This window comes from Oncorhynchus mykiss, chromosome 6, assembly GCF_013265735.2.
Source record: "Oncorhynchus mykiss isolate Arlee chromosome 6, USDA_OmykA_1.1, whole genome shotgun sequence".
Taxonomy (NCBI): Eukaryota; Metazoa; Chordata; class Actinopteri; order Salmoniformes; family Salmonidae; genus Oncorhynchus; species Oncorhynchus mykiss.
The window spans coordinates 85,123,438-85,150,644 of record NC_048570.1 but is presented as its reverse complement, the minus strand read 5'-3'; the positions used below and the strand labels follow the sequence as shown (position 1 = coordinate 85,150,644).

Genomic DNA, 27,207 nt, shown 5'->3' with positions numbered 1-27,207 from the left:
ATTGACTATAGGGGTTGGCCACATTCCACCTTCTTAACATACCTACGTATAAACTATACCTAGGAACCAATAGTCCCAACCCAACAGAACTACACAGAAGAAAGGGTGAATGCGCGGAAACAGGTGAGCTGTTCTAACACATCTGTTTGTAGAATAGAACATGTAAAATGTGAATGAAGACAGTTTTGAAGAAAGGGATAATGATATTCATGGTTATGACGATAAATATGAAACATTTTGCTTCTAGATTTGAATGGACAAGGAGCTTGTGACAATGAGGAATCAAATGATGCTTTTTGTGATGTTTTTGTTGATGATGAGTAAGTACTTTATCCACGTTGTATCTTGATGATTGTGTTAGTATTTTACATGTGAATTTAAGCTTGCTCACCTTGACCCCCCTCCATTGTCTCAAAAGGTAAGGTGACCACTGCTGATTTTGGTGAGTTTACATGACATCCAATAACTGATTTCAATCCACTTTTCAACTCGGACTGAATTGTAACTGAAACCGTCATGAGATACTTACATAACATGAAACAAGCAGAGATTACATCACTTAGTCTTAGAGGCATAGGTGGTAGTTCCTGAACTAACACAGAGGAATGGATTTGACTTCCTTATTCTACCGAAAGAATGCTTGGTGTGAAAACTACAAGTGTGAAAACTTGGCCTACAAGCATCCTAAAATAACTTATATTTAACTTCTATTGTGACAATGTCACTCGAGAAGATCTGTGAATTAGAATTAAAGATTTTGCGCGGGTGTGCATGGATGTCTGTGGTATGTGTCTACCAAAGGAGGTTGGTGGCTCCTTAATTAGGGAGGACAGGCTCTTGGTAATGACTGGAGCAGAATTAGTGGAATGGTATCAAACACATCGTTTCCATGTGTTTCATGTCATTCCATTGACTCCGTTCCAGCCATTATTCCGAGCCGTCCTCCCCTCAGCAGCCTCCACTTGTGTGTACACGTGTACTTGTGAGAGAGGGAGGGGAATAGGGAGAATACTGGAGCATGCCTCACTCTCCATTGACTTGCATTGGAATTGCTTATACTGGCTTCAGAAAGTATTCATACCCCTTGATTTGTTACACATTCTTTGTGTTACAGCCTGAATTCAAAATGGATTAAATATACATTTTTTCTCACCTATCTACACACAATACCCCATAATGATAAAATGAAAACATGCTTTTCGAATTGTTTGCTAATTTTTTGAAAATGAAATACAGAAATTTCAAATTTACATAAGTATTCACACCCCTTTGCTATGACACTCCAAATTGAGTTCAGGTGCATCCAATTTCCTTTGATCATCCTTGAAATGTCACTACAACTCTATTGGAGTCCACCTGTGGCCAATTCAATTGTTCGGACAAGATTTAAAAAATAAAACACACCTGTCTATATAAGGTCCCACAGTTGACAATGCATGTCAGAGCAGAAACTATACCATGAAGGCCAAGGGACTGTCCGTAGATCACCTCATCTCGGAGGTCATCTGGGGAAAGGTATAAATGTCAGGGTGTGCGCTACTGGTTGAAGGTAAGTCAGGTGCAGGAGAGCAGAGATGGGTGATAATAGGCGCATTTTATTCATACCCAATGAAAATAGCAATATTCGCCCAAAGTACACGAATGGTACAAAATAACCAGCCTAATACGGGCTACATGTAACAAACAAACAATTTCACACAAAGACATGAGGGGGAACAGAGGAATAAATGCATGTAGTGTGATTGGGAATGAAAACCAGGTGTGCAGGGAACAAGACAAAACAAATGGATAAATGAAAAATGGAGCGGCAATGGCTAGAAAGCCGGTGACGTCGACCGCCGAACGCCGCCCGAACAAGGAGAGGAGCCCACTTCTGCGGAAGTCATGACAATAAAACAATTTCTAGAGTTTCCTTGAGCACAAAATATGGAACTACTCAGACTCTGCCTAGCGCTGACCAAATTGAGCAACCGTGCAAGAAGAAACTTGGTCAGGGAGGCGACCCAGAACTACAGTTTTTATCAAATATTTCATATTTTCATATTTTTATCATATTTGTACTGTGTATTTGAGCTTGTGTCCTCAAAAGTGACTACACCGCAGCAATTTATATATTTCTTTACCAGAAAGGTGAGATTTGTACATTTCTTGGAGTGTGCAGCATTAGTAGTTATTGTTTATGCCCCTTCATGATAAATAGTTACTTTTGGGGATTACAGTGATTACATTTAAGATAACATTTAGTTACATTTAAGTGGTATTGCATATACTATAGGAGTGTGTGTGAGAGAGTGTGTGGCTTTCTTTAGATATTGTTTTATATACAGTATATATACTGTAAGACAACATGTTGACAATCTTATGTTGAAAGAACACTTGGACTCTAATCCCTTTATGGAATGGCCACTTGCTGATGTGTCTGATAGTGATCACTCCAGTCTGCCATGGTTTTGGGAAAAATGAGAATTGAGACAATACTCACTTATATTCCTGCTGCCACTTGTCCATATTCAAAAATTCAAGATCCATTCCCGAGCATCTCGTGTCCCGCCGCAATCTAAAATCAGTGGGGCTTTAAGCGTTTATAAGAGACCAAATCTAGTATTTTGGAAGCTATGGGGTTTTACAGGAAGTGCTACATTTCTAACCTCTCTGTCTATATATTCCAGTGAACACTTCAACAACTGATGGCCCTTCAACAACCCCTGGTGAGTTTACATTACACCCAATAAATAGCTGATTTCAATCCACTTCTCAATTCTCTCTTACTGGATTGTAACTGACTGAAACCGTCTCTTATCTTAATGAGATGTTATGTTATATAACAAATATTATATATAGGTGGGGTTGTCACGAAAGAGCTGGGATTTGATCAGTAAATGTGTAGGTGTGACGCGGGCTTGCCACTGACTGGTCCCCCATTCACTGTGCATCATGATTTACATGAGGGTTGGGTTTGGATTACAATCATGTCAATGTTTTTGGATTTAGCGACTAATCATTTTTACACTATGACTGAATAGGTTTTCTTATGGCTTTGTCCTGTCCCTCTGCAGCAGACACGTTTTGGGCTTTTTGTTTTGGCACTCTCTGGAATGTTGAGAATGTTGAGGGCTGGTGGCTTGTGCTCTTGCTAAAATATTATTTTCTGAATACTAGAATTAGCAAAAAATGAATCAAATCAGAGCAAAGTGAATCTATGGAAGTCAACCCTAGTTTACCTCGGCCCTCTTGGCTCGGTAATGAATTTTGCTGTCGAGTTGATACTCTTGAAATGTCACAAAATACTTTTTAAATCAACTGGTGGTTGAAGCATGAGACAACGCAACACATTACTCTTACATTTTCAAAAAATACATTTAAACCAACCGGTGGCTGCAGCAGGGTAGGGTACTAGGGGGTAAATAGCCCCCTGCGGTAACTGACCCCCCCCCCCCCTCCGTAATTCACATTGGACCACAAGATGTTATCATATTATTGTTATGAATGTGCTTCTGCCTGTCATTTAGACCAGGGTTTCCCAAACTCGGTCCCCAGGACCCGAAGGGGTGCATATTTTGTTTTTTGCCCCTGCACTACACAACTGATTCAAATAATCCTCTAATCATTAAGCTTTGATCATTTGAATCAGCTGTGTAGTGTTAGAGAACAAAACTAAACGTGCACCCCTTTGGGTCCCGGGGACTGAGTTTGGCAACAGTTGATTTAGACAATGACTAGCCCAGTTAGTGCTAGTTTATGCTAACTTGCTAGCTAGCAACTTCACAAGCAGTAAATGCACTTGCATCCCAGCTGCCACTTGTCCATATTCAAAAATTCAAGACCCATATCCGAGCATCTCGTGTCCCGCCGCAATCTAAAATCAGTGGGGCTTTAAGCGTTTAGAAGAGACCAAATCTTGTATTTTGGGAGCAAGTGCTTGTGCTAAATTTCCAACCTCTCCGTCTTTATCCTCCAGCGACCACTTCAACAACTGATGGCCCTTCAACAACCCCTGGTGAGTTTACATTACACCCAATAAATAGCTGATTTCAATCCACTTCTCAATTCTCTCTTACTGGATTGTAACTGTCTGAAACCGTCTCTCATCTTAATGAGATGTTATGTTATATACCAAATATTACATATTAGTGGGGTTGTCATGAAAGAGCTGGGATTTGATCAATAAAGTTATAGTTGTGACGCGGGTTTGCTACTGGATGGGTGGCCAATCACTGTGCATCACGATTTACATGAGGGTTGGGTTTGGATTACAATAATGTCCACTTGCCCACTAACACTAGATTAAACAGATGCACTGATTGTGCTCTATCCAATCGTAGCCTCCAGACAGTGAGACAGCCCTGTCCATTACACAGTACCTTGGAGACTCGGCATCGTTTACATAAAACAACAGGTTGACAATCTTATGTTGAAAGAACACTTGGACTCTAAGCCCATTATGGAATGGCCACTTGCTGATGTGTCTGCTAGTGATCCCTCCAGTCTGACATGGTTTTGGGAAAAATTTGAATTTAAATATGGTGCACTTGCATTCCAACTGCCACCTGTCAATATTCCAAAATTAAAAACCAATTCCCAAGCATCTTGTGTCCCGCCATGACCTAAACTCACTTTGGCTGAATTGCTTGGGCAAAATGAGAAGTCAGACAATATGATTTACATCCCAGCTGCCACGTGTTCATATTCAAAAATTCAAGATCCATTCTCGAGCATCTCGTGTCCCGCCGCAATCTAAAATCAGTGGGGCTTTAAGCATTTATAAAAGAGACCAAATCCCGTATTTTGGGGGCTACGGGGTTTTACAGGAAGTGCTAAATTTCCAACCTCTCTGTCTATATCCTCCAGTGAACACTTCAACAACTGATGGCCCTTCAACATCCCCTGGTTACATTACACCCAATAAATAGCTGATTTCAATCCACTTCTCAATTCTCTCTTACTGGATTGTAACTGACTGAAACCAATGTTATATTAAAAGAACACCTGGACTCTAAGCCCATTATGGAATGGCCACTTGCTGATGTGTCTGATAGTGATCCCTCCAGTCTGCCATGGTTTTGGGCAAAATGAGAATTTAAATATTGTGCACTTGCATTCCAACTGTTGTTAGATAATCGCTGTATGACCTAATTGTAATGATGTTATTAATGGACCATTTTGTTCATCTCAGGCCCACTCTATCCATTTGGGGCTGGAGACACAGTGAGCTCCCGATCCGATGATGGAAGTTCCCCTCCTATAACCCTGGAGCAGCCATTTGTTTATTTTGGAAAACCATATCAACAGATACACGTGCGTAAAAATAAATGTTTTTAACCTCTCTGGGATAGTGCATACATTACATACATTATGGAGTGATAGTAGTACACACTGTATTTATTAATATGTTCCATGTTTTTTTGTGTTTTTTTTACTCCACCACCCGGAGTACAAATATCTTTTTGTTTTTTTTAAAACTACTTTTCTGCTACATATACATACATTTTACATACACATTTTACATACATGGTACTTTTATATAAAGCAGTCACATAACAATAATACATTACCAAACATAAACTCTTTAATCCCACCCCTCAGCCACTCTCAGCCCGTCCCACCTATCACCATAGACCTCAGCTCTTTAATCCCACCCCTCAGCCACTCTCAGCCCGTCCCACCTATCATCATAGACCTCAGCTCTTTAATCCCACCCCTCAGCCACTCTCAGCCCATCCCACCTATTACCATAGACCTCAGCTCTTTAATCCCACCCCTCTGCCACTCTCAGCCCATTCCACCTATCACCATAAACCTCAGCTCTTTAATCCCAGACCTCAGCTCTTTAATCCCACCCCTCTGCCACTCTCAGCCCGTCCCACCTATCACCATAGACCTCAGCTCTTTAATCCCACCCCTCAGCCACTCTCAGCCCATCCCACCTATCACCATAGACCTCAGCTCTTTAATCCCACCCCTCAGCCACTCTCAGCCCATCCCACCTATCACCATAGACCTCAGCTCTTTAATTCTGCCCATCAGCCACTCTCAGCCCATCCCACCTATCACCATAGACCTCAGCTCTTTAATCCCACCCCTCAGCCAGTCTCAGCCCATCCCACCTATCGCCATAGACCTCAGCTCTTTAATCCCAGACCTCAGCTCTTTAATCCCAACCCTCAGCCACTCTCAGCCCATCCCACCTATCACTATAGACCTCAGCTCTTTAATCCCACCCCTCAGCCACTCTCAGCCCATACCACCTATCACCATAGACCACCCTTGTTTGGTTTCCATGTGCCATATATTTATCAATTGTCCTGTGATGTTTTAGATCCTTTTTTTTACCTTTCTAATAGTATAGTAACCACAAATTGTGAGCTAAAGATGAAAACCTTTCCTACGAGTATTATTATATTATTTATTGACTAACTATGTCTTTCCAAATCGCCCAACACTGCTATTTGTAAGATTCATTTTAAGAGCATGTTGTGATTTTTTTTTTAACCATTCCTGAACCTGTGACCAGAAACAAGCTACATGGGGGCAATACCAGAGTAAATTATCTATTAATTCTCTCTCTTCGCAGGCTAAATTTACAGAGCTGAGATTGTTGTATGCCCCCAATATATATCATTCTGTTGGTGGCAAGAATTTTATATAAAAACTTACATTTAAAACTCTAAGTGTTGAATCAAGTATAGTTTTTTGTACCAGTTCATAAACCATGTGTCATGGAATTGGTACATCGAAAATCTCTTCCCATTTATTTTGCAACCTGTATGGCGCAGCTGTCAACATTTTTGTCCTCTATTAATGCAGTTCCTTTCAGCCAATTTGTATCTTTAATATATGGCAGGCAAACAAGTTCCCTTCCTTCTCCTTTTTCCACTTGCCTCATCCATTTGTGTGGTAGTACTGCATCCATTTGGTTGTAAGTTTGGATTGAGCAGATATTCCCATATATTTTCAATAGCTAAATATGTGACATAACTCCACTGTTTCTATTCATAATATCATTAATAAATATAATACCATTTAAAAGAAAATCTATAAAGAATGTTTATTTATTAATCAGTATATTTGAGTTTCACCATAATATTTGTTGTAATATTTGTTATATCTTGTCTTGAGGATAAAACTGAAATTGTAACCAGCTTTGTATGGCTTGTTTAAGAAAGGGCAATGCTTTAAACAACATTTCATTTTCAATTTGTCAGAAATTAGAAGTTTCAATCTGTATACATGCAAAAAGGCCATTTTTGAACAAAGGCTGAGCCTTTCTTAATAATCTACTGGAGAACCATTTTGGGTTTAAGTATAATTTATGTATTAGTGAAGCTTTTAGTGAAAGGTTTCAAATGCTAATATTTAATCATTTTAGCCCCCCAAACTCATATTCATTATATAAATAGGCACGTTTAATTTGTCTGGCTTAGCATTCCAAATCAAATTAAATGAGACTGTGCAGGGATCCAGATTGAGACTGTGCAGGGATCCAGATTGAGACTGTGCAGGGATCCAGATTGAGACTGTGCAGGGATCCAGATTGAGACTGTGCAGGGATCCAGATCGCGGACTTAAGAAAAAACTAGTCATCAGCATACATTGACATTTTAGTTTTTATCCCCTGGATTTCTAACCCCTTGATGTTCTTGTTGGATCTCATTTTAATAGCTAGCATTTCAAAGGCCATAATAAATAGATATGGAGACAACGGACAGCCTTGTTTTACTCCTCTTAAAAGCTCAATACTTTCTGAGAAGTAACCATTATTTACTATTTTACACCTGGGGTTGCTGTACATAACTTTAACCTATTGTATAAGAGATTTGTTACGGTGCGTGAATGAGGACCCAAAAGCGAATCAACTTAAACAGAGCTTCTTTAATTACCAAACATAGGTAGGCTCAGATGGACCGGCAGATTCCGACAGGACAGGACAAGGTTACAGCAAACATGACGGCAGTCTGGTTCAGGCATGAATGACACAAACAAACAAGAATCCGACAAGGACAGGAGCAGAAACAGAGAGAGATATAGGGACCTAATCAGAGGGAAAAAGGGAACAGGTGGGGAACGGGGTGACGAGGTGGTTAGGAGGAGACAAGGCACAGCTGGGGGAAAGAGGGGGAGAAAAGGTAACCTAACACGACCAGCAGAGGGAGACAGGGTGAAGGGAAAGGACAGAGACAAGACAACATGACAGTACATGACAGTACCCCCCCACTCACCGAGCGCCTCCTGGCGCACTCGAGGAGGAAACCTGGCGGCAACGGAGGAAATCATCAATCAGCGCACGGTCCAGCACGTCCCGAGAGGGAACCCAACTCCTCTCCTCAGGACCGTACCCCTCCCAGTCAACTAGGTACTGATGACCACGGCCCCGAGGACGCATGTCCAAGATCTTACGGACCCTGTAGATAGGTGCGCCCTCGACAAGGATGGGGGGGGGGGGGGGGGAAGACGAGCGGGGGCGCGAAGAACGGGCTTAACACAGGAGACATGGAAGACCGGGTGGACGCGACGAAGATATCGCGGAAGAAGAAGTCGCACTGCGACAGGATTAATGACCTGAGAGATACGGAATGGACCAATGAACCGCGGGGTCAACTTGCGAGAAGCCGTCTTAAGGGGAAGGTTCTGAGTGGAGAGCCAAACTCTCTGACCGCGACAATATCTAGGGCTCTTCGTTCTACGCTTATTAGCAGCTCTCACAGTCTGCGCCCTATAACGGCAAAGTGCAGACCTGACCCTCTTCCAGGTGCGCTCGCAACGTTGGACAAAAGCCTGAGCGGAGGGGACGCTGGACTCGGCGAACTGAGATGAGAACAACGGAGGCTGGTACCCGAGGCTACTCTGAAAAGGAGATAGCCCGGTCGCAGACGAAGGAAGCGAGTTGTGGGCGTATTCTGCCCAGGGGAGCTGTTCTGACCAAGACGCAGGGTTGCGAAAAGAAAGACTGCGTAAGATGCGACCAATAGTCTGATTGGCCCGTTCTGCTTGACCGTTAGACTGGGGGTGAAAGCCGGAAGAGAGACTGACGGAAGCCCCAATCAAACGGCAAAACTCCCTCCAAAATTGAGACGTGAATTGCGGACCTCTGTCCGAAACGACGTCTGACGGAAGGCCATGAATTCTGAAAACATTCTCGATGATGATTTGTGCCGTCTCTTTAGCAGAAGGAAGCTTAGCAAGGGGAATGAAATGAGCCGCCTTAGAGAACCTATCGACAACCGTAAGAATAACAGTCTTTCCCGCTGACGAAGGCAGTCCGGTGACAAAATCTAAGGCGATGTGAGACCACGGTCGAGAGGGAATAGGAAGCGGCCTGAGACGGCCGGCAGGAGGAGAGTTACCGGACTTAGTCTGCGCGCAGACCGAACAAGCAGCCACGAAACGACGCGTGTCATGCTCCCGGGTGGGCCACCAGAAACGCTGGCGAATGGAAGCAAGCGTACCCCGAACGCCAGGGTGGCCGGCTAACTTGGCAGAGTGAGCCCACTGAAGAACGGCCAGACGAGTAGGAACGGGAACGAAAAGAAGGTTCCTAGGACAAGCGCGCGGCGACGGAGTTTGAGTGAGTGCTTGCTTTACCTGCCTCTCAATTCCCCAGACAGTCAACCCGACAACACGCCCCTCAGGGAGAATCCCCTCGGGGTCAGTGGAGGCTACTGAAGAACTGAAGAGACGAGACAAAGCATCAGGCTTGGTGTTCTTAGAGCCCGGGCGATAAGAAATCACGAACTCGAAACGAGCGAAAAACAGCGCCCAACGCGCCTGACGCGCATTAAGTCGTTTGGCAGAACGGATGTACTCAAGGTTCCTATGGTCAGTCCAAACGACAAAAGGAACGGTCGCCCCCTCCAACCACTGTCGCCATTCGCCTAGGGCTAACCGGATGGCGAGCAGTTCGCGGTTACCCACATCATAGTTACGTTCCGACGGCGACAGGCGATGAGAAAAATACGCGCATGGGTGGACCTTGTCGTCAGAGAGGGAGCGCTGAGAAAGGATGGCTCCCACTCCCACCTCTGACGCGTCAACCTCGACAACGAACTGTCTAGAGACGTCAGGTGTAACAAGGATAGGAGCGGATGTAAAACGATTCTTGAGGAGATCAAAAGCTCCCTGGGCGGAAACGGACCACTTAAAGCACGTCTTGACAGAAGTAAGGGCTGTGAGAGGAGCTGCCACCTGACCGAAATTACGGATGAAACGACGATAGAAGTTCGCGAAGCCGAGAAAGCGCTGCAGCTCGACGCGTGACTTAGGGACGGGCCAATCAATGACAGCTTGGACCTTAGCGGGATCCATCTTAATGCCTTCAGCGGAAATAACAGAACCGAGAAATGTGACGGAGGAGGCATGAAAAGTGCACTTCTCAGCCTTCACAAAAAGACAATTCTCTAAAAGGCGCTGGAGGACACGTCGAACGTGCTGAACATGAATCTGGAGTGACGGTGAAAAAATCAGGATATCGTCAAGGTAAACGAAAACAAAGATGTTCAGCATGTCTCTCAGGACATCATTGACTAATGCCTGAAAGACAGCTGGAGCGTTAGCGAGGCCGAAAGGAAGAACCCGGTATTCAAAGTGCCCTAACGGAGTGTTAAACGCCGTCTTCCACTCGTCCCCCTCCCTGATGCGCACGAGATGGTAAGCGTTACGAAGGTCCAACTTAGTGAAAAACCTGGCTCCCTGCAGGATCTCGAAGGCTGAAGACATAAGAGGAAGCGGATAACGATTCTTCACTGTTATGTCATTCAGCCCTCGATAATCTATGCAGGGGCGCAGAGACCCGTCCTTCTTCTTGACAAAAAAAAAACCCCGCTCCGGCGGGAGAGGAGGAGGGGACTATGGTACCGGCGTCAAGAGCTACAGACAAATAATCTTCGAGAGCCTTACGTTCGGGAGCCGACAGAGAGTATAGTCTACCCCGGGGGGGGGTGGTTCCCGGAAGGAGATCAATACTACAATCATACGACCGGTGTGGAGGAAGAGAGGTGGCCCTGGACCGACTGAACACCGTGCGCAGATCGTGATATTCCTCCGGCACCCCTGTCAAATCACCAGGCTCCTCCTGTGAAGAAGAGACAGAGGAAACAGGAGGGATAGCAGACATTAAACATTTCACATGACAAGAGACGTTCCAGGAGAGGATAGAATTACTAGACCAATTAATGGAAGGATTATGACAAACTAGCCAGGGATGGCCCAAAACAACAGGTGTAAAAGGTGAACGAAAAATTAAAAAAGAAATGGTTTCACTATGATTACCAGAAACAGTGAGGGTTAAAGGTAGCGTCTCACGCTGAATCCTGGGGAGAGGACTACCATCCAGGGCGAACAAGGCCGTGGGCTCCTTTAACTGTCTGAGAGGAATGTCATGTTCCCGAGCCCAGGTCTCGTCCATAAAACAGCCCTCCGCCCCAGAGTCTATTAAGGCACTGCAGGAAGCTGACGAACCGGTCCAGCGTAGATGGACCGACAAGGTAGTGCAGGATCTTGAAGGAGAGACAGGAGTAGTAGCGCTCACCAGTAGCCCTCCGCTTACTGACGAGCTCTGGCCTTTTACTGGACATGAAGTGACAAAATGACCAGCGGAACCGCAATAGAGACAGAGGCGGTTGGTGATTCTCCGTTCCCTCTCCTTAGTCGAGATGCGGATACCTCCCAGCTGCATGGGCTCAGCACCCGAGCCGGCAGAGGAAGATGGTAGTGATGCGGAGAGGGAGGCGACGGAGAGCGCGAGCTCCTTTCCACGAGCTCGGTGACGAAGATCAACCCGTCGCTCAATGCGAATAGCGAGTTCAATCAAGGAATCCACGCTGGAAGGAACCTCCCGGGAGAGAATCTCATCCTTTACCTCTGCGCGGAAACCCTCCAGAAGACGAGCGAGCAAGGCCGGCTCGTTCCAGCCACTGGAGACAGCAAGAGTGCGAAACTCAATAGAGTAGTCTGTTATGGATCGATTGCCTTGACATAGGGAAGACAGGGCCCTGGAAGCCTCCTCCCCAAAAACAGATCGATCAAAAACCCGTATCATCTCCTCCTTAAAGTCTTGATACTGGTTAGTACACTCAGCCCTTGCCTCCCAGATTGCCGTGCCCCACTCACGAGCCCGTCCAATAAGGAGAGATATGACGTAGGCGACACGAGCAGTGCTCCTGGAGTAAGTGTTGGGCTGGAGAGAAAACACAATATCACACTGGGTGAGGAACGAGCGGCATTCAGTGGGCTCCCCAGAGTAACACGGCGGGTTATTGATTCTGGGCTCCGGAGATTCGAAAGCCCTGGAAGTGGCCGGTGGATCGAGGCGGAGATGGTGAACCTGTTCTGTGAGGTTGGAGACTTGGGTGGCCAGGGTCTCAACGGCATGTCGAGCAGCAGACAATTCCTGCTTGTGTCTGCCTAGCATCGCTCCCTGGATCTCGACGGCTGAGTGGAGAGGATCCGAAGTCGCTGGGTCCATTCTTGGTCGGATTCTTCTGTTACGGTGCGTGAATGAGGACCCAAAAGCGAATCAACTTAAACAGAGCTTCTTTAATTACCAAACATAGGTAGGCTCAGATGGACCGGCAGATTCCGACAGGACAGGACAAGGTTACAGCAAACATGACGGCAGTCTGGTTCAGGCATGAATGACACAAACAAACAAGAATCCGACAAGGACAGGAGCAGAAACAGAGAGAGATATAGGGACCTAATCAGAGGGAAAAAGGGAACAGGTGGGGAACGGGGTGACGAGGTGGTTAGGAGGAGACAAGGCACAGCTGGGGGAAAGAGGGGGAGAAAAGGTAACCTAACACGACCAGCAGAGGGAGACAGGGTGAAGGGAAAGGACAGAGACAAGACAACATGACAGTACATGACAAGATTCACCAAAATTAAAGTAATCCAGGCATTTATATATAAATTCTAGTCGTACTTTATCAAATGCCTTTTCAAAATCTGCTATGAAGACCAAGCCTGGTATCTTCTATGTTTCATAATGTTCAATTGTTTCAAATAATTGTCATATATTATCTCCAATATATGGTCCATGTAAAAATCCTGTCTGATCAGGATGAACAATATCTGGTAAAACCTTTTGTATTCTATGTGCTATGCATTTCGCCAGGATTTTCACATCACAACATTGAAGCATTAGAGGCCTCCTGTTTTTAAAATGGACTGGATCTTTATACTTACCACTTGGGTCCTGTTTTAGTAGTAATGAAATCACACCTTCTTGTTGAGAACTTGAACGTCTACCATTTGCATAGGAGTAATTAAAATATGCTAATAATGGATATTTGAGTACATTAAAAAAAAGTTCTGATGTACCTCTACTGGTATACCGTCAAGCCCTGATGTTTTCCAGACTGAAGAGATTTTATTCCCTCAAGAAGTTCCTCTTCAGTAAGTTGGCCTTCACACAGGTCTTTCTGTAAATGTGTTCATTTTAAATTATTATTATTATTAGGAAAGAAATCATAACAGTTAACACCATTCAGTGCAAATAGAGGAGACTGAAAAGAAAACATGCTTAACATATTTTGCTTCCTTTTTCAAATTATAATTTGAATCATGGATAACTCCATCATTTGTAACAAGTTTCTGTAAATTATTTTTGGTAGAATTTCTATGTCTATTATTTTTGGTAGAATTTCTATGTTGAAGAAATGTTGTGCATTTTTCACAATTTTACATCCAATTCACTTTATTTTTGCAATACATTACACTTGATCATTCTTGAATAAGTACCTCCATTTATTTTTGTTTTTTTCTCTAGCCTATTTTGTGCCTCTATAGTACAATTTCCATTACCATCTGCCTGCACTGTTACTTCCTCTATTTCCTTTATTAGTCTAATCTATTTTGACCTAAACTGCTTTTGTTTTAGTTATGAGTATTGTATTGAATGGCCTCTAAAAGTACATTTAAAAGTGTCCCATACAATATGTTACATGTACTTTATTTATTCACGCATTTTGTCTGATTTTCCTTTACTTTCACTTGTCAGTGTTGTAAGCGATGCAAAACCATCTTCTCCAAACATCTGTCCTTACAAATAAACAAATGATGAAGCGTAACCAGTTGTGTCTAAACTGTCATACAGGCTTTATTTCCATTCCAATTCAGACATTTCATTTCAGGTGAACCACAATGGACATCTGACCTTCAATGCAGCATTTGCCAGTTACATACCATACCGATTCCCTGCATTTTCCTCAAGAGATCTGATCGCCCCGTTTTGGACCGATTTGGACAACAGGCGGAATGGTACCATCTCTTACCGGCAGTACAGCAGTGGCAGTGTTCTTCAACAGGCCACACAAGATATTAATCAGTACTTCCCAAATCTGGGCTTCTCTGTTAATTGGGTCTTCGTTGCTACCTGGGATAAGGTTCCCTACTACAACACTTTTGGAACAGTAAGACTTTTTGTTGTGACTCTGTTTCTATTGTCAGCTAAAGTGATGCTTAGTTATTTTTAAGCCGATTAGTAAAAGCCTGTGAATCTATGATATAAGATGTATAATGTGCAAGATTGGTACATGACACAGGAGGCTACAGTATGTATTAAAATGTGTATCTAATTTCCTTAATATAAGGAAATCACCTTCCAAGTGGTTCTGATTGCTGGTGGCCAATCCTCCTTCATCCTGATGAACTATGGGGAGATTGCACCAACAACTCAAAATATTCAGGTCAGAAGAATGAATGCATATTATACATTTTCATGAAGAATAATATATGGGTTTCTATTCATTATCATGAGCATAAATTGCATTCCTGATGTGAATTATGTATGGACAGTATTTCATCTCTGATGCTTTTAATAAATGATAATAACGATCTATGATATGTGTATTTCTAGGCTGGCTATGACACAGTCAACTCCATCCACTACTTCTCGATTCCGGGGTCATTTCAAAGCAACGACACAACTTTCAGTTACACCAGCAATGTCAATGTCGCCGGTCGCTGGGCCTTCCAGACAAATGGTACTTTCAACAAACCTGGGTTCAAATACTATTTCATGTATTTCAATTACTTTAAATACATTTCAAAATAATTATTCAACGTTTTTTTAAAGTAGTTTACGTGAATGTATTTGGAAATACATTTGTAAAGTATTATATCTACAGCTACTTTTACTTGATGACTATGTTTAATTTTTTTTTTTTAAAGACAAGTTCACCAGGATACACATTGACATCATCTGGTGTGCAACATCACTTGATAACATTAAATAGCACTATTATCCCGTTCCTGCACCAAAACTCTGGTATTTTTCCTTATTGTATTTAGCGACCAACAGTTTTTTACATGGTCCGTCATTTCTCCGGATTTAATGACCAACAGTTTTTTACATGGTCCTTCGAGACGGATTTAATGACCAACAGTTTTTTACATGGTCCTTCGAGACGGATTTAATGACCAACAGTTTTTTACATGGTCCTTCGAGAACGGATTTAATGACCAACAGTTTTTTACATGGTCCTTCTAGCTGGATTTAATGACCAACAGTTTTTTACATGGTCCTTCAAGAACGGATTTAATGACCAACAGTTTTTTACATGGTCCTTCTAGCTGGATTTAATGACCAACAGTTTTTTACATGGTCCTTCTAGCTGGATTTAATGACCAACAGTTTTTTACATGGTCCTTCAAGAACGGATTTAATGACCAACAGTTTTTTACATGGTCCTTCTAGCTGGATTTAATGACCAACAGTTTTTTACATGGTCCTTCTAGCTGGATTTAATGACCAACAGTTTTTTACATGGTCCTTCTAGCTGGATTTAATGACCAACAGTTTTTTACATGGTCCTTCTAGCTGGATTTAATGACCAATAGTTTTTTACATGGTCCTTCTAGCTGGATTTAATGACCAATAGTTTTTTACATGGTCCTTCTAGCTGGATTTAATGACCAACAGTTTTTTACATGGTCCTTCTAGCTGGATTTAATGACCAACAGTTTTTTACATGGTCCTTCTAGCTGGATTTAATGACCAATAGTTTTTTACATGGTCCTTCTAGCTGGATTTAATGACCAACAGTTTTTTACATGGTCCTTCTAGCTGGATTTAATGACCAACAGTTTTTTACATGGTCCTTCTAGCTGGATTTAATGACCAATAGTTTTTTACATGGTCCTTCTAGCTGGATTTAATGACCAACAGTTTTTTACATGGTCCTTCGAGAACGGATTTAATGACCAACAGTTTTTTACATTGTCTGTCATTTCTCCGGATTTAGCGACCAATAGTTTTTACACTATGACTGATCAAGTATTATTATGGCTTTGTCCTGTCCTCTGCAGAAGACACATTTTGGGCTTCCTTGGCACTATCTGGAATGTTGAGTTGTGCTGGTGGCTTGTGCTCCATGCTAAAACATTATTTCATGAATTCTAGAATTAGCAAACAATAGTTTACCTCGGCCCTCCTGAATTATTGTTGCTGTCGAGTTGATACTCTTAAAATGTCACAAAATACATTTAAAATCAACTAACTGGTGGTTGCCGCAGGGTACAATGGAAAACACACAAGAGTGGGACAAATCAAGGTGATCTGCCTCCATTGAAAATGAATGACTTATGGACTGCAAAGAGTTTAATTAAGTAGTCAGTGGAATTGGTCAACATTCAGGGAGAGAAAGGGGAGCAGGTGATAGGAGTTTAAACAGCTGTACTGCTCTATACAATCCAATCAGCAGGATCAAAGGCGGGTGGGGCTTTGAGCGTTTATAAAAGAGTCCAAATCTCATATTTTGGGGGCTACAGGACATTACAGGAAGTGCTTGTGCTAAGTTTCCAACCTCTCTGTCTATATCTTCCAGCGACCACTTCAACAACTGATGGCCCTTCAACAACACCTGGTGAGTTTACATTACACTCAATAAATAGCTGATTTCAATCCACTTCCCAATTCTCTCTTACTGGATTGTAACTGACTGAAACCAATGTTATATTAAAAGAACACCTGGACTCTAATCCCTTTATGGAATGGTCACTTGATGTGTCTGATAGTGATCCCTCCAGTCTGCCACGGTTTTGTGCAAAATTAGAATTTAAATATTGAGCAATAGTAAATAAAAGTATTTTAAAAAACCAATGAGAAGTTCACCAGGATACACTTTGACATCATCTGGTGTGCAACATCACTTTAACCAGTAAAAGTAGACTTTACCTACTTGTTACAGTATAAAATCACATGATGCACGCTAGATGATGTCAAGTGTTTAAATCGTTCTAAATGATTTATATTCAATTTGGAAAAATGTTAACCTCTTAAGTGGGTTATCCATGAAACAGTAAATAAAATGTGTATAGCCTATGACTGATTGATAACATTAAATAGCACTATTATCCCGTTCCTGCACCAAAACTCTGGTATTTCTCATCCTTACTGGATTTAGCGACCGATCATTTTTACATGGTCCTTCGAGACAGATTTAATGACCAACAGTTTTTTACATGGTCCTTCGAGACAGATTTAATGACCAACAGTTTTTTACATGGTCCTTCGAGACAGATTTAATGACCAACAGTTTTTTACATGGTCCTTCGAGACGGATTTAACGACCAACAGTTTTTTACATGGTCCTTCTAGCTGGATTTAACGACCAACAGTTTTTTACATGGTCCTTCGAGACGGATTTAATGACCAACAGTTTTTTACATTGTCTGTAATTTCTCCGGATTTAGCGACCAATAGTTTTTACACTATGGCTGATCAAGTATTATTATGGCTTTGTCCTGTCCTCTGCAGAAGACACGTTTTGGGCTTCCTTGGCGCTATCTGGAATGTTGAGTTGTGCTGGTGGATTGTGTAATGTTAAATAAAATACAAGACCCATTCCCGAGCATCTTGTGTCCAGCCTCAATCTAAAAGCAGTTTGGCTAAATTCTACAATTGTTATTATGTCAAAATTCTAACAAAAGTATTCTCACTTTCGTGTGTGGCATCCGCTCCATCAACAACAAAATCGTAGGGGGTGAGGATGACCCTACAGGAAGTTGGTTCTGGAAGATTGTTACATAATTGCCAAATTGTTACATTGTTATTCATATTATGCTGCATCTCTGTATCAAACCTCTGTCTCTATTCCTTCCAGCTCCAACATCTGATGAGCCTTTCGCAATTGATGACTTCTGCATAGATTCCATTTTTTGTAAAGGACAGGGTTTGACTGGTTCTGTTTATATGCTGAGCACTTTGTTAATTCTGGTGTTTCTTACCATTTTAAATCATTGATTCTTACTTTGTTGCAATCAAGGGAGTGGTTTTATTGGCAGCCATAGTGCATGTGCTATTCATTCGAGAGATTTCTCTTTCAAAGTGAAGGCTGGAGTGCACTGGAAGAATGAGAGTGGGGAAGGAGGGAGCCTATTGTCTAATATTCTAAACAGTATTGTTTGTGCAGTTGCGCCTTTGAGTTACTCCAGATCCACTCCCATTTTCCTTGGGCCCTTCTTCCTGGGTGTTTTAATGGGCTTAGCTATTGTATTGATTTATTTGTGTAGATGGATAACTTGAAATATATTTACCTATTCATTAAAGTGGCAAATTCCAATAGAAACAAAGTGATCACTGTGCCACTTTTTGATAAACGGTTGAGGAATGGGGCTGGAGAAATGTAACCCAAATTCATAGATGGAGCTATGGCTGCAAGGACTGACTGATAACTATGTTACTCTGTTGCCAGACAGCGGTCGATTCAAAGCAGGAGCAACACAGATGTGCGCTCCTATCATTTAGATTGAGTTGTGTTGATTTAGTTCTGAGAGTGTTTGATGATTTTATTATTTTGTATCATTGTTTTGGCCAAGCAGAGTGATGGTAATTACATTAGGGTAATTATTGAGATTTGGATCTGCCCTGGGAAGGATAAAAGTTGGAAATATTCTTACTTATGGGAGATATTGTTAACCAATCTCCTGACATACATTTTCTATGTCATTGTGGTATTTTCTAGGCTTATAGACTTAGATAAGTGAGTATCTTTTTACATTGAAGCCTCCCTATATTTTCTCTTTGATAACTGTATTCTTATTGCACAACTGTAATTAACCGGATTACTTTTAAATATATACTGGAAGTCTGATTGACAGTATTAGCTCAAAGTACAGATGTCTTAACTTCATCCCTCTTTGTGGCAGAGAATTTTCCTGCTGCATCAGGACATTCAAATGAGCCTTGTGAGTCCCTGGAAAAGAGCAATTCTCTTTCTCTCTGTGCTGGGGCAGTCGAGTCATTCGGATCAGGGCTTGCGCTAAAAGTATTTTTCTCGCTCGCTCAAACGTTAGGCCTATGTCCTATTACTGCAACACGTATCTGTAGCCCAACGTATCTGTAGCCCAATGTATCTGTAGCCCAATGTATCTGTAGCCCAATGTATCTGTAGCCTAACGTATCTGTAGCCTAACGTATCTGTAGCCCAATGTATCTGTAGCCCAATGTATCTGTAGCCCAATGTATCTGTAGCCTAACGTATCTGTAGCCTAACGTATCTGTAGCCCAATGTACCTGTAGCCCAATGTACCTGTAGCCCAATGTATCTGTAGCCCAAAGTATCTGTAGCCCAACGTATCTGTAGCCCAATGTGTCAACGTGGGTTTGATTCCAGCCTGCACCCTTCAGGCACAAATAACTCCATCCCCCCCGATTGACTTGAGCAGGTTACACATTTCATATATGGACAGTCCATAGATATTTTACCCTCTCTCTTGATAAGAAATGGCCGTACCAGACACTTTTCGATAACATAAATAGGAAATAAATCAAATAATAACAGTAGGTCACACCATCATTATTTTTCATTCATACAAATAGTCTAGTAAATTACCACCGTAGATTAGCTTGGTAAAAAATGACATTCTTTACCTCCGCTGTACAGGATGCTTGTCATAAATCACCCGTAGTCTGTTCAAAAAGGACTGCGTTGTTACGATTACAATACCAACCAGAGGGCGAACATATCTTGAAAGACGTTGGTTCCAAGCAGGACTAAGGGAAACATCGATTTCATCTTTTAGGGAGCGGTAAGGGAGTGAAATTTATTCATAGTAACGGTTACATGGAGAAAATTGGACCTTTGAAATGAAAATGGATGGCCCTCCCTTCAACATAATATATTTTTACCTTAATAGTGCCAAAATGCAAAAAAAAAGTATTTAAAAAAGGTGACCCTCCCCTATATCCAAAATAATAATTAAACATAAAGTGGGTAGTGGAGAACATGTTTACCATCACTTCTTGGACAGACCCGAGTCCAGAGCGTGCAGATTGCAGTTTCTTCATCCTGTATGCATTGCATGGCATTGCAGTAATTTTGATAGTGTACAGGGCTGGGGGCCAGGTTATGGGTTTGCAGACCACAATGGATAAGAGTAGGGGTGGAAATATCTCCTTTATAGTAAAATCATTGCATGAATCTATCATCGTATTTGCAGGTCAGAGAAAAACATTGCTTTTTATAAAAATGTCATGTAATTCTAATCACAGACTGAGAATGGACAGAGAGATAGGCCTATGTGTTCATCATATCATATTTCTCCAATGTCAAATCAGTGTGTCTTGTTTGCAACAAAACTCTCCATTTGCAAATAATTTAATCTGAGACGTCATTAGGAATCTGAGAATGGTACCAAAGATTTTTTATAACTAACCCAAGATGGAGCACACCCTGTCGTTTCTAATTGTCACGTCTACGCTCGACGTCACCGGTCTACTAACCACCGGTCCTGGCAACCCATCATTACGCACACCTGGCAACCCTCATTACGGACACCTGGCAACCCTTATTTTGCACACCTGCGCCCCATCATGAGGCACATCTGGATTTCATCACTCCCTGATTACTTCCCCTTTATCTAGCACTCCTTTGTATCACCCATTAGGTAGTATTGTTTCCTGTTTTCATGTTTTGACACGTCTCCTGTTTTTGTATTTACTCCATCTTCGTTCCTATGAAACTCACCGACTGCACCTGCTTCCTGACTCCCTGCGTCTCCTTTAAACCAATGGGAACAAATGAGTCATAGAGAGCAGAACAAGCAACGAGGTGGGCAGAGCCAAGCACAAGTTAGAGAGATCCTATTGGCGTGTTCTAGCATGCATTTGCATATTCCATTAGTGAACACCTACTTTAAAATGGACATGTGCAATAACGCAATTTGCCTTTGCACTCCTAAACAACATGTTTTTTTTACTTTGGCACTTTCTACAAAATTTAGTCCATTCTGTTTGTAACAGATTCTAGTTTTGGGAACAGAAAACTCTATTGAAATCAAATGTTTCGTTGATGAGAATGCCACTGGGCTTCCTCTCAGTACCTTATTTGGTAGTGAGTGGAAATGCCAAACGGATGCTTCACATTTATACATCCGGTGAAATATCTGTCTCATAGTTCTATCTGGGATGTTACTTTCAAAAATTAGGCCACACGAGCATGTAAGCTTTACCTGCTGGCTACTCTTCTTCCGTGGCTTAACCCAACGAGAGAAGGTCACAAGTGTTTCCCTAAAAGCTGTCTGGGTTTAAACATCTTCTATTGTACGGACACTGAATCATTTAATAAATTGACTGTGACAGAATTAGATTACTTCCCAAGAAAAGTCCCCAAAAATGAGCCTCGGCTATCAAGGGTTGTAGCTCAGCCTCTGAATGTCAAAGAAACTAAACAATGATATCTCCATATGCATCAGAGTCCCACCTTTCCCAGGTATTTTACAGCTTGTTCCTAACATAAAGTCTCACAGACCAAAGCGCTGTTATTGACCACTTTACATAATCAGATCCATTTTATTTTCTTCAAAATCTTAAAATAACAAACGGTAGGCCTGTGTTTTTTTTTTTATTTGTTTACAATTTTCTTTAATTAAAGGCAGGCCTATGGGATAACCTCTCATACACCCTCAATTCGACTCTTTGTTTTAACTTAACAGCCCTTCAATGACACTGAGATAGGCTATTTAAAGAGTGCGTGGTGGGTGGAGGAATTGACCGACAAATCTATGGCTATAGCAGCATATACCCTCATGTCATATGTTAAACAGGTAGGCTTACTCTCCTCCTGAACTGCCACCGTAGGCCTCCTATGCAGCACAGCCATTGTTTAGGCAGCACACAAACACTTTTGATTAGCTAGCGCAGAGCAGGCCGGGGCTCAGGGTTGGAATATCCATTAGCAGTGTGTAATGCATCCTAGTTTTATTTCCACCATCCCACCAGCTATCCATAATGTCTATACATCCCATCACGCATATATACACATTTACTTTTAGATTTGTGTGTATTGTTGTGAATTGCTAGATATTACTTCACTGTTGAAGCTAGGAACACAAGCATTTCGCTACACCCAGAATAACATCTGCTAAATATGTGTATGCGACCAATAACATTTGATTTGATTATCTTAGAAATATAACTTTGCTCTGTGCTTCTACAAGCATGCAATTTGTAGCCTATAGGCTATGGATCATTTGATTGAGACCACACTAAATAGCCTATAGGCGCACTTGATATTGCGTGCCCAGTGGCAAATCAGAGATGAGTGGCGACATCGGGGACCCAATTGTTACTCCGTATATATGTTTTTAATCAACTTACCTAGTAAATACATAGTAATAAACAGGCTGTAAAATGAAGGGGGGGATTAGCCAAGTATTTGCACCGTATATTTTCAGAAAGGTATGTTAATCATTGATTTTATACAACATTTAGATGCAAACCTGACAACTCGGATGTGTACACTCTAAGAGTTACAGTTATCTTGTTATGCCATCCTTAATGACATCACAAAATAATAAATTATGACATGATTATTGTTTGTATCCTTACCAACCATTGCAAACATTTGGATTTAAAAACGAATGTTCCAATGTCCAATCTTTTGATGTTGAAGTTTTGGCGGGGAGAGTTTCTCTCTGGGAGTGAAACAAAGGAATTTTTTACTTCTCCATACTGCAGTGCAAGAGAGAGAAAGTTTACAACCTGTCGTTAAGTCATAAAACCGGCCCAACTCCCCCTCTCCTCTGGGAGAGAGGGGGTTTCGGCTATCTGTTGTCCTGTGATCCTCACCAAGAGAGAGATAGTCATGACACTGTTTGGAATATTTATTTTTCGCACAGAATAGAATAGGTAAACTTTTGTACTATAGGGGATAGTAGATTGACATAGGCTAGTACTTTTGCTGTTCGGTAGGCCTACTCATCTTGTTGGCTGACGAAAAGTAAAGAGTTCTTCCAATATGCTCCTCACAATTGGATAAGGACCTGCGCCATTGCGTCCCCGAGTCTGTCTTCACTTGTTGCCTGTGAGAAAGACCCGATCACGTGATGGACAGCCATGTGAGTGAGAGGTGCTCACATGACTCTCCATAGGAATTATAATGATCATATTCAGCCCAAAGGCACAATGTCTACTGGCCACAAAAGGCATGGATTTTTATTAGGGAGCATTACGGCCACACAGGGATGCAGCCAGGATATCTGAGGAATGATCAAGTGCTTGTCAGACTGTGAATGAGAGTTTGTACAGCCTGCGCAAAAAAACAAAGCAGAGCTCATGCCTTTCATGCAACTTTTAAAAAATCATGATGAGAGTAGCACCATACAGCCTTAGAATGTATTAAAAATTAATATATATATATATAGCCCAACATTTGCATCACAACTAAAGTTTCATAAATAACTCTAAATTAAGCACATAGCAGTACCTGTTTCTTTGTTAACTGCTCAACACAGAATTGCTGCATGTGCTCACTCCCCCATATCGTTTGGAGAAAATATTACTTATATTTTATTCAGCTATGTTCAACTATATTCTTCATACTTTCAAATTGTATAAAATAATGCCACCGAATTCTAAGCAAATCTTGTCTGCTAAATGAACTAGTGTAGCCCACAAGCCAAGACAATGCGGGAGTGACTTCGGGACAAGTCTCTGAATTTCCTTGAGTGGCCCAGTCAGAGCCCGGACTTGAACCCAATCTAACATTTCTGGTGAGACCTGAAAATAGCTGTGCAGCGGTGCTCCTTATTCCAACCTGACAGAGCTTGAGAGGATCTGCAGAGAAGAATGGGAGAAACTTGCCAAATACAGGTGTGCCAAGCTTGTAGCATCATACCAACGACTCAAGGCTGTAATCGCTGTCAAAGGTGCTTCAGCAAAGTACTGAGTATAGGTCTGAATACTTATGTAAATGTTATATTTCTGTTTTATTTTTAATACATTTGCTAACATTTCTAAAAACCTGTTTTTGCTTTGTCATTAATGGGGTATTGTGTGTTTATTGATGAGGGGGGAAAAACAATTGAATCCATTTTAGAATAAGGCTGTAACGTAACAAAATGTGGAACAAGTCAAGGGGTCTGAAGACTTTCTGAATGCACTGTAATAGGTGAATTATATTACTCATGCATTGAACTGCATCCATCTATTCTCCCAACAATGCCTTACTGTATGTCATGGAATCTTGAGTGAAATATACCCTATTTTTAAAACCTCTTAAGTTGGTTTTGTAGCATGAACTGGGAATTTTATATTTTGTATTGATATTATGATTGTCTGTTTGTTTCATTCTGAAAAGTAGTTCAAGTGGAACTGACATTGTTTTAAGTCATATTAAGTCATATGGCCCAAATGAGATCATCTACAGATGAAGAAAAACTGCACTGCAGGTTCACTCAGAATGAAGATCTCATGGAATTTATGAAAGGTAAACGACACAACCATTCCTGTCCTTATAATTAAAACTAGCTTAAACAATCCGAATGAATCTGCAATGTATTTTTTCCTATTATGTGCTTTGATTTGGAACCTAATTTAGTTTAAGAAAAAAAGGGGGGAAAAAATGAAGAAAACTGTTAAATGAAGATGTCTTTCCAGACGTTTTAAAAGTGTGCGCTCTTCCTTCTCTGTTCCAGCACCCAGCCATAAGGGTTCATGTCCAGTTGGAGCATGTTCATGATCCATGGGTCTCCCTGGGCCCCCTTGATGAACTCCTCCAGGGTGATGTGACCTGTATGGGCCATCACAACAGAAAGGTTGTTCAGAAAACAAGGCAGACAGACAAACTGAAAGTTTCTGTGCAGGCCTACAGCACACCTAGACAAGCAGACCAGGGCCACGTTCAGTAGGGAAACCTTGTGGAACGTTGCAGATAAACATGTCATGAACAGAGCTGACATGACTACATATAGAAGAAAACAAGAGGGATTTCAAAACATATCTATCTGTTTGTTCCACAACATTGAGCTCTGCTGAATTGGCCCCCAATACTGCACATAATGTAAACATTCAGACTGAGTATGCACCTACCGTCCCTGTCCACATCCACAGTCTTCAGTATTCTTTCACACACTTCATTCACCGACAGCTGCATATCCTCCTGCTCTCTCTTGGACGTCTTCTTTAATCGATATATACTCTGGGGGGGAATTAAGGAGTAACAGTGTGTAACCAATACATACATGGTTATAAATTATTTGGGCCAAGATCATTCACAAAGTAAGAGGGCCTAAAAACCTTTACTATTGTTAGGCCTAACTTACATCAATGGAACCTGTTTGCAGGTTTGCATTCACGCTTAATGTTTTTACACATCAAAGTTGTTTTAGATTTGTAATTTAAACCACACCTTATACCAAAAGTAGCCTACACACACACATACAAACACACATAATTGTCTCATCAGAATTGTTAAAAGTTAGCCATCTGACCAGAAAGTTTTAACTGATAAACTGATTGTCTGCTTCTGCTTATTTACCACCACTGAAGAAGACACTCCCATAAGACCCTTGGATAATTTAATCACTAGACACCGAAGTGACTTTGTGGAATCCTCGGGCGACCTTCACTGGGTGCTTACATCAATAATAGCTCGCAGTTCTGTCCTATCTACATAGCCGTTGCCGTCCTTGTCGTATACTTTAAATGACCAGCGTAATTTGTGCTCCAAGTCCCCCCGGAAGACCAGATTCAAGGCTGCCACAAACTCCAGAAAATCAATGGTGTTATCCTGAAAAGACATAGACAAATTGAAAATAATCATTTTTTTCCCTAAACTTAGAAAAACGGGTGTCCGTGTTCATTTGCATGGATATAGAAAACTGCAAAACTCAGAAACAGACAGCATACAATAGGCTATCTCACCCCATTCTTGTCAAAAGCTCGAAACATGCTCTCCGCATACTCAGAGACTTCCCCAGTTGGGTCGATGCCAAAAAAACGCTTGAACTCGTGGATAAATAAAACACCGCTCGGGCATTCTGTCACAAACTTTTTGTACATGTCCTGGAGCGCCTTGACATCGATCTCCGGGTCATTCTGCTCGGTCTGGTGTGTCTGTCCCATGTTTGGTGGTCGGGGGAGCGCTGTCCTCTGTTCTGAAACTCCTTGGTGCTGAGTCTCTGCAGTTGGTCTACTAAAAAAGGTCATTAACAAACAGGAGGGGCTCCCGAGTTGGTGTCAGTAATTAGGAAGGACTCGATCATGAAAGCACTTGAACTGATAAGAGGTTGGACACCACAGAGGCTTCACTAATGTTCAAGTCAGGTAACTTGGAGCAGCTTTAGAACAGGAATTATGTCAGACAGGTTTCCCCAGGCCCCAAGGGTTGTGAATTGATAAAAACATATGATACCCTAGCCTATAGCCTGTATATACCCTCATGTCAGCTTGTCCTGAACATTATTCAAGGTAATGCCTACCTAGACACTCTATCCTCAATTCAAATTATCATACAACTCCCCAAATGCTTTAATTAATCTGAAATGGAATTCATTAAAACAAATAAAACTCAATCTAGCACCCATGATAGACTGAACATATTATTTAATGAGGCTGTACCATCCCATCTCATTTTTTCTAGTCATTCTATTTATATGCTGTCAAGACTGTCATGACAGCACATAAATGGAATCAATAGAAAACACGAAGCCCCTCAGACCAAGCTAATTTGTCTGGTAAAGTCCCTCAGTATGTGATTCTCATCCTATGGTTAATTAACTGTCTTTCACTGTGGAACCATGGAGCTGCTGATCAACCAATCACTATGAAGGAATCGTCCATAACCAATGGTCCATGGATTATGCCAGAGGACATTCATTACTGCCACGTAAGCATTTCACATCGAAAGCAATTGTCCTTAAAGGGGTTCCCAGCTTGATGCCCGCAAATCTTCTCAGAACAGAACATCTTAATATAACAGAGAAGCCAATTAG

At 41.8% G+C, this 27,207-nt stretch overlaps 2 protein-coding genes across 5 annotated transcripts; one reads left to right on the top strand and one right to left on the bottom strand.

Moving 5' to 3' along the window:
- Nucleotides 1–31: 31 nt before the first annotated feature.
- On the top strand, nucleotides 32–19,091 carry LOC110506187 (sushi, nidogen and EGF-like domain-containing protein 1). 4 transcript variants are annotated; one of them, XM_036981280.1, is made up of 12 exons: nucleotides 32–123; nucleotides 248–320; nucleotides 419–442; nucleotides 2,670–2,708; nucleotides 3,959–3,997; nucleotides 4,849–4,887; nucleotides 5,174–5,295; nucleotides 14,124–14,402; nucleotides 14,583–14,678; nucleotides 14,849–14,975; nucleotides 16,818–16,856; nucleotides 18,096–19,091. In XM_036981280.1, the coding sequence occupies exons 2-12, from the start codon at nucleotides 254–256 to the stop codon at nucleotides 18,233–18,235; spliced, it is 1,011 nt and encodes a 336-aa protein (XP_036837175.1). In that variant the 5' UTR covers nucleotides 32–123; nucleotides 248–253; the 3' UTR covers nucleotides 18,236–19,091. The 4 variants fall into 4 exon arrangements, with proteins under 4 accessions (XP_036837175.1, XP_036837172.1, XP_036837173.1 ...); XM_036981277.1 differs by lacking the exon at nucleotides 4,849–4,887; XM_036981278.1 differs by lacking the exons at nucleotides 32–123; nucleotides 248–320; nucleotides 419–442; nucleotides 4,849–4,887 and adding an exon at nucleotides 1,468–1,549.
- Nucleotides 19,092–24,331: 5,240 nt separating this feature from the next.
- Nucleotides 24,332–26,454, bottom strand: LOC110506919 (guanylyl cyclase-activating protein 2-like). Its single transcript, XM_021586789.2, has 4 exons — nucleotides 26,138–26,454; nucleotides 25,854–26,003; nucleotides 25,304–25,412; nucleotides 24,332–25,004 (listed from the first exon to the last, which is right to left on the bottom strand). The coding sequence occupies exons 1-4, from the start codon at nucleotides 26,420–26,422 to the stop codon at nucleotides 24,877–24,879; spliced, it is 672 nt and encodes a 223-aa protein (XP_021442464.2). The 5' UTR covers nucleotides 26,423–26,454; the 3' UTR covers nucleotides 24,332–24,876.
- Between the last annotated feature and the right edge of the window lie 753 nt (nucleotides 26,455–27,207).

What these genes read in the sequence shown, in the direction of transcription:
- LOC110506187 (XM_036981280.1), top strand. Translation starts at nt 254, where the DNA reads ATGGACAAGGAGCTTGTGACAATGAGGAATCAAATGATGCTTTTTGTG. An exon ending in TGGCCCTTCAACAACCCCTG is followed by an intron (nt 2,709 to 3,958) that starts GTGAGTTTACAT and finishes TTTATCCTCCAG; the next exon opens with CGACCACTTCAACAACTGAT. An exon ending in TGGCCCTTCAACAACACCTG is followed by an intron (nt 16,857 to 18,095) that starts GTGAGTTTACAT and finishes TATTCCTTCCAG; the next exon opens with CTCCAACATCTGATGAGCCT.
- LOC110506919 (XM_021586789.2), bottom strand. Translation starts at nt 26,422, where the DNA reads ATGACCTTTTTTAGTAGACCAACTGCAGAGACTCAGCACCAAGGAGTT. An exon ending in AACTGCGAGCTATTATTGAT is followed by an intron (nt 25,413 to 25,853) that starts GTAAGCACCCAG and finishes ATTCCCCCCCAG; the next exon opens with AGTATATATCGATTAAAGAA. An exon ending in TGTGGATGTGGACAGGGACG is followed by an intron (nt 25,005 to 25,303) that starts GTAGGTGCATAC and finishes TGGCCCATACAG; the next exon opens with GTCACATCACCCTGGAGGAG.